Here is a 7780-nt window from a genome sequence, read left to right as displayed (position 1 = left end):
TGGGGTATCTTAGTAGTAATCGACCCTTCAATTTATTCAAAACTTTTTGGAAAATGAGTTGAGGTGGAAACCCAACCAAAAAAACCTAATTTAAGAATGTAAGAAACCCTAGGGATGACCTCAAGCTCCAATACCCCAATACCAGTTGTTGGAATAGGGTTAGGGTACGTAGACAATGGAGCCATTCATAGAGCTAGAAAAATGTACTAGATTCAAAAGAAACAATCTCCAACTTTATAGGCTCATGGTCTTGATTGAAGGAGGCATGATCTATAGGTTCAATTGGTAAGTCTTACCATTCAATTTTGAGGATAATATAGAAATTCTAAACCTAGGTTTAGTGCAAACAATAGGGTCTCATACTTGGAAGGTACTAAATGGTATAGCATGAAAAAATAATAAAAACTCAATGTGTTAAAGAGAACAAGAGAATTAAACCATGCAAACTAGGGCTACACATGTACAATTCCGAATAAATGATGAACAAAAATCATTATTGCAACTTTAAACAACAATTTCAACGTCTATTTAATTGAAGCTTCACGTTGCATGATTTTTGGGCCAACTTTGTAGATTTTTCTTAGAGCTGCAACCAAAACTCCAAAGTTTTCTCAAGATATTGTTACTTGGCCTTGATACAAAGGAAGATGAAGCCTTGGTTAGTCTCATTGATAAGATCAAAAGCCTATGTACATATCTAGTCTACAGCACAATGTTGTATACAACGTGTAGAAACGACGTTGTCACCTATATAAAACGAAGCTAAATAAAGGATAGCCGGTTGAAAAGCATCAGTCATGTGGAGCAATGTGGAAGCATGATTTTGAACGAAGTTGTATCGCGAACTAAGTAACCAAGCTAGTATTGGTGAGGAGGATAAGTTTTTAGCTCTTCTTAAGTTATTGTTGAGTACTAAAAGCAATTGTAACAACTGTAAAAGAAAAGGAGAGTATACCAAGCCTTGATGAGTGAGTAATTCACCTAAGAGAACTTAGAGAAGAAGCTTCCAAAGGACACTACTACTAGGGAGGGACTTTCACATGGAGCCTATGGAGTTTCAAGCTCAAGAAGGAAGAGCGTTAGTTGTGGGAGAGCAAACCACTTTTCTACAAAATTATATAAAGACAAATTTTCTTTCATTTCGATAAGATAATAAAATAGAGAACAACCACAAAGCAAAGCTCAATCATCATCTAGGGAAATAAGAATCACATTCATGCATGGGATTTGATAAAGATGGATTATAAAGGAAAGAAAGAAATGAAGGTAGAAACTCCCTTAGGGTCTATCCTGGGGATAATATGATCCCTCTTCAGTGTCTTTGTGGCTTTCAAGGATGAATTCAAGAGAGCCATCGATGTAACCAAAAAGGTCACCATGATGTATCAAGGAGAAACCTTGTCGGTGTATCGGGCGTAAATGTAGAATCCTAGAGTACCATATAACCCTAATCCTAGCATGCAAGAGTGCCCATATCTCACAAGCAAGATGAGTCCATGGGGTGTGTGTGTGTCCTTCCATCTCATACAATGTAGTCAATTTTCCTTCCTCATCTTCTCTTATCCTATCAACTAATCGTAACAAGTAGATGAATAATTAGTGCCAACCAAAATTACCTTTTATGTTTATATTGTAATGAGATGTACACAAATCTATAATAGGAATTGAGGCTATCCTAAATAAAAAATAATGCTAGACATTGTTCTAAGATGTACAATTTCTTTGGATGGTTGAAATAAAGTTCTTCCGTCTCGTTGTCCACTGATCCCAAGTCGTTCTCCACCCTTGATTAATTTAATGTGCCTTTGTATTGAGGTTGATTTTTACTTTTATTTTTATTGTGATTTATTTATTTTTTGCAATTGATGCTTGTTTTACGGGATTGTGCCCACACATCCACGTCATAGGCATTGAAACGTAGAGGTGCTTAAAGCCTCTCACCTTTACCACTAGTCCAACTCCCCTTTACAATTTTGTTGAGGTTCAATTTTCTTAATCCGTTCTGAATTTTCAATGTCCATAGTCGTTTTGTCCTTGCCTCAATTACTTGCAATGATTAAAACTATTTGACCTAGTGCATATAGAGAGAGAAAAGTGAGTATTCAATGAGGTTGATGAGGTATTCCCACTAGCATTGTAAAGTGCATATATAGACCAAAATGAGTATTAGATGAGGTTGATAAGGTATTCCCACTAGCATTGTAAAGTGAACATGTGAGAAAAGCTATGCTTGGGATCTAGGCACATCACAGGGTGATTTTTGAGTCCAATGACTTCCCTTCACCAATAAATACCACCTCTTGCAAAGACATTCCCACTAATTTCACATGATTCTCCAGCAAGACAATATTGGATGCTTGCAAGGTGGTGGAAATGCGTCTTGTCGCTAAGCTTGTGACTGTTTTGTCATGTCCACATGCTATTCTAAGTTTCTAGACATTTTGGTCTTCAAAATCCAATGTTCATCCTTTCTACACTTGGTTCCCGAAGTCAATCGTGTGTTATTCTAGATCATAGCATTTAACTTAAATAAGTCCAGCTCACACACTGAGTTCAATGATAATCGTCATGATATGTTGTTCACACAAGTCTCTCAAACGCTGAAGATGGACCCTTCAGCTCCATACATGACCACCAACTCTCAAAATTTGGCCTTGGCTAGAGCCCTCGGACGGTACCATTCTGGCTGCAGCCATCTAGAATTTGTATAAATGATGGTATCGAAAGCATACCCTCCATATCTATGATGCGCATTCATCCATTGCACAGCATTTTTAGATCCATCAAGTGCTATTCTATGCAACTTTTCCACTCTTCACCTTTTGACGAAGTATTTTTAAACTTCAAATTGAACTTGCAAAACAGTGTACACTTACGACCCATGAAAGTACCTGGGGGTGTTGGATCAGCTTGCAATGTAGTGATTACTGAACAATCTTTCATGTACAATTTGGAACTCTCATCCCGCCAATTCAAACAAGTCATCTTTGTACAAACAATACTTGAAAATCTTGCAAGAGCTCTGGCTGCCATCTTAAAGTGGTCCCTTTAAAATGCAATATGCTAGTAAAACCTGTGTATAAGTACAAAACCCTTTTTCTGACTTAGATTGGAATTGATTCTTGCAGAATGTATACAAGCAACCTCCCCATACACAATTTCACAAGCCCAAGATGTATAATATAGCCCAAAATCTCTTCTTGCACCTATATTCAATTGAGTGAAATATTTTTCATCTTGGAATACATACCTGAAAGGTTAAGTCTGGACACAAGCAGCCCTAACTGGTTAACTCATCAAACTTACAGCTACTGAGGTTACAAGGGATTGACAGGCAACCCTCCTTAAAAAAGCTCCTCCCTTCATTACACGTGAAATAAACCACCACCCAAACACACTTTAGCCCGGCACAGTTGTCTCCAAACCAGCTGAGAAGAAGATGACTCTGTTGCTTTGTAATGAGGTGATTCCATGCTCTAATAAACCTGTTGATAAAAACTGTGCATCCACCACTGCGGTCCAGACTCCCGCCCTTGCCCATCCTTTTGACATAAATTGTAGCTAAACTCACAATAAGTAATGCTGTCAGGACTTCCTCATGGAAGTCAATAGATTGCATCCAAAAGTGACTGGGTTGCTCAGATGAAGAGGTTGCAGCCTCTCATAAGATCTATCGGAGTGAGCTCTTCATCTCGAGCTCTCTACATAGAACACTGTATATGACTTTCACCCAACCATAGGAAACCATATATAAAGACTGGTCTGGCCTGTTCACACTAGGCCGGACATTGACCACAAGCCTGTGGTGTGCTGAGCTACATACCCATGTGGCTATCAAAGGCCTCCTGACATCCCATGTGCCATCTGGCCCGAGCATGGAATCCACCACCAGTGCCTGATACTGAATAACAGATGGATCACATTGCTCAGCCACACACAAACTCGGAAATGCTCTTGGCTTGCCTTGACTGAATTACAGGATCGATTTAACATCTTTGGCTTAGGCTGCTTCAAGCATGTTCACTAAGAGAAGAAAATTTACTGTACAATAAATTCTGAATTCCTCTTTCATCCCTTACTTTGCAGACCACATCAAAATCCAATTCTGCCATGAAGCATTTGGTGATCTAACGACAGTGTCAGAATGTCTGTGACATGAAAACCCATTCTGAATTGAGTACAGTCACAGGAGGAAGGAGCATTACTCATTATATCACCTGTAAGAACGTCTCACTTCTTTCGCTTTGCGACAGCATTCAAAAAATACCATGCAAGAAATACCATTCAGAATGTTGCAAGGATAACTAAATAGCTTCAAAACTCCTCATTAGCTTACAAAGGCAGTTGCCAATTTCATTAGAGAAAACTTCTGCTGCTCAGCTAAACAGTCCATATCACGGATCTTAAAGCACAAATGCCTCAACAAAAAACATTGCAAAACCCCAACTTGCGGCCGTGTTCATCATCCATACACCTACTCTGCACCCAGTTCAGTGTCCAAAGTGAAAAGGAGCTTTGCCTATACATCAGAGGAAAATGGGCATTTTTCCACCCAGTTAGTGTCAAGGAGAAAATCTTACAGTTTTGTTTGCCATCTGATTCACCACATCCATCAACAACTAGTAGACATTGATGACCTGTGTGACTTTCTTGAGGAACTGCTCCTTTTATTTCTTTTATCTAATTGGGTAAACTCCAATCTCAGCTTTTTCAAGATTTCCATCTTCGCACACTCAATGCGAGCAAACATGTCCGCAAATGAGGTAGCTGCGCGGGGCTTGGAGAGCCCTGTGACTGCATCTGCCAAGGCATCTATACCATTGTCACACTCAAGCTTGCGCTTGTGCGCGCGGCTGAAGGATCTTTTCACTCTTTCATGGCTTGAATTGTCAGTGGACTCTTGGGTTCCTCCAGAGAATGTTCTTGGCCTGGATGGGAAACGGGGATGCGGCTGCAAAAAATAATCATGATAGACATGATCAGGCAGGCGGCGACGATGTGAGCGGAAAAAGTTCTGTTGATGTTGTTTGTATCGTCGATAGCTGCGGTCATGAAAAGGGTGCCGATAAGAGTAGCCATTTAATGCATCATCCTCTTCTTCTGACTCGTCATAATCATCATCTGCATTCCTTGAATGCTTATTGCTCTTCAGGTAAGGAGGAATGTCTGACGAGGCTGAAAGGCTGTCATGAGAGTTCAGCCCACCTTTGTCTTCCTTACCATCAACACCATTTCTATTAGCACCACCATTATCACATCTTTCTTGCAGATGCATGCCAACATTCCCTACATCGTCCTCCCCCTTACCCACATACTGAAACTCCACCGCTTCATCAACAATATCCACATCATCCCCACCATCTGCATCAGCACTTCCATGTGCAGAGGAAGCATTTGTGTGTGTTGAGTATGGCATTTTCCCCTGCTTCAGAACAGAGTTCATAATGTCATCCAATCTGTGGAAGAAAGGCCAACTTACCTCACCACCAGTGACAGCCTTTCGCTTCTCGATCTTGTAGCGACGCTTGAGGCTGTCCACCTTGTCCCTGCACTGCTTCAAGGTCTTAAGGTGGTCGCAGACGGAATTAACTGCATAAGCGACTTCTTGCCAGTCTTGGGTGCGCAGGTACCCACGGTCCACAGAAAATTTCTGCGCATAGGTCTTGAGAAGGATGGAGACTGCCTTATCGGGCCACTCTGAGGAAGGTATGGTAGCAGAATAAGGAAACCCCTGTTTCTTCGCCATAGCCATAGCCATGAAGGCAAGTGGGGCAAGGGAAAGAGAAGAAGATGTTATGATTTGGGTGATTGGGCGGCAGGGAAACACGCGTTGGGAGACAATGGGCTGCTGCAGGCGGTGCTGGCTGCTTTATGGGGACGGCTAAGAGCTTTGTTTTGTTCGTGCATTTGCTGTCCGACTCCTTCCCTCGCTCACCGCTCCTGCCGTAACGCCCAGGCGGACGCCAACGCTTTTACACACTCCTTCTTCCTCTCTTTTCCTAGAATGTGAACTAGGGCAGTTTCGCACGCCAGGGTAGCGGGGGTAAAGGTTAGATGGGCTAATTTGGAGGGATGCATCTGACAAGCGCAGAAAAGCTGACAGAGCGCTTGTCTTGTGTGCTAGGCAAGGCGGGGGTAAAACCAACTCTGCCGAAATCGGCAAAGTTGAGGGAGCTGGGCTTCGTTGCTGACGTGCGCTAGGCGGGGGTAGCACTCCTACGTGCGGATGCGCCCCTAGTTTGCCCTCCACACATGCATGGGCTGGATGGGATCAATGGCCCACACCCATTTAGGGGATCTGGTGCGATATGAGCCGTCCGATCCGATTTTTGTAAATTCGAGAAAACAGGTAAATTCGGGCGCACCAAAACTTGTAAATTCGGGCGGCTTTAGTAAATTCGGGCAAATTGGTAAATTCGGGCGCGCTGTGAGATCAACGGCCCACGATGCCCGCGCTCCCCAAAAAAGGCGTGGGCCATTGATCCCATCCAACCCATGCCCGTGTGAGATAGTGCTGAGGCTAGTTTGCCTTGATTGCTTTATAGGCTACTATGGAGATGGTAAGAGCTTGTGACGATGGCTCCATAGCAGCTCTCCTCGAAGTTTTCACCAAAAACTCTATGATTTCACATCACAAATGAGATTTTGCATTAAATGATGTATGGAGGTGAAAATTTGCACATTATATTATTTAAAGATGGAAAGAGATGCATTTCGTGCACAGTGATGTTTGTGTCCAAAATAAATAAATCATATGTATGATGCATATACATGATGTGAAGTTGGCACCGTTTTTTACATTTGTAATAACACCGCAGGGAACGTGCGTCCTTCCTTTGCCACTTTTATCCCCTGTAGTATTGAAGAGGGACTTATGCTTCTCCTCTAATGTTAGAGGAGCTTTCTTATTGTAGTCTTTGGGACACCCCATCTGGCATACATATCGATTAAAGCACGACCAAGCATGGCATCTTTCTCCAAGATCTCCTAAGGCCACAGTCTTTCAAGGTGCAAGCATAGGTTAGAGAAAGGCCTTCCCTTTGCATACGTGAAAATAGCTAAGAGCTTCCTTGCAATAACCACGTTGGGCATATCTTGTATCAACACGTATAAGTGATGAAATTTCAGAGACGAATTTCTTGTCCTTTCATGACCGCACCTATCGACCAAAGCACTAGCAAGCATATTTCTTCAACAGCCCTTGACGAGCAATGCTATTGTGAATTTTCTCAACCATGTCAACATGTCCAACATCCCCTGACAAGCAATGCTATTGTGAATTTTCTCAACATCTTGCGTAAGGTCACAAGCCTTCAAGATGCAACCTAGCCTTTGACTTGGCGTGTTGCAACCGTGTTCATGCAACCCGAAGCCTCGCCCTTACCCTCACTGCTCAGCCGATTTCCTAATGGCTGCTAACATTCCTAACCCCATCTCCCTTTTGTAGCAATGCATGTGCTCTACCTCCCATTCCTTTGATTGATGGAGGCCCTAGTTTTTTCATTGACGAGCAAAGAAGGCACTTGTAACCCACCTAGCTATTCAAAACCGCAAACTCCTTGCTCTAGACGGCATGTTGTGCCCTCTCAGCTAGCCCTGAATTCTTGCTCACTCTTGAATAGATCACCTTTGCCTGGCACAAGCCAACAGCCACGTGACTGTTTAGTCGGCACAACACAATCAACACACTCCAAGAGACCACTTTTTTTGCACGAAGTTGATCCAAAACTTTTTGAGCATTTGTGAGAGTGCTAGATTCAATATATATACCAATCAAAGC

At 42.4% G+C, this 7780-nt stretch overlaps 1 protein-coding gene across 1 annotated transcript; it reads right to left on the bottom strand.

Moving 5' to 3' along the window:
* Nucleotides 1–3183: 3183 nt before the first annotated feature.
* LOC147436828 (uncharacterized) lies at nt 3184–5964 on the bottom strand. Its single transcript, XM_086486235.1, has one exon. It carries the CDS (start codon nt 5756–5758, stop codon nt 4613–4615), a length of 1146 nt encoding a protein of 381 aa, XP_086342361.1. The 5' UTR covers nt 5759–5964; the 3' UTR covers nt 3184–4612.
* Nucleotides 5965–7780: the final 1816 nt, after the last annotated feature.

This window comes from Adiantum capillus-veneris, chromosome 17, assembly GCF_014529385.1.
Source record: "Adiantum capillus-veneris isolate H3 chromosome 17, ASM1452938v2, whole genome shotgun sequence".
Taxonomy (NCBI): domain Eukaryota; kingdom Viridiplantae; phylum Streptophyta; class Polypodiopsida; order Polypodiales; family Pteridaceae; genus Adiantum; species Adiantum capillus-veneris.
This window is presented reverse-complemented; position numbering and strand designations above follow the sequence as displayed.

Excerpts from the sequence above, each read along its gene's own strand:
- LOC147436828 (XM_086486235.1), bottom strand. The coding sequence starts at position 5,758 with ATGGCTATGGCTATGGCGAAGAAACAGGGGTTTCCTTATTCTGCTACC.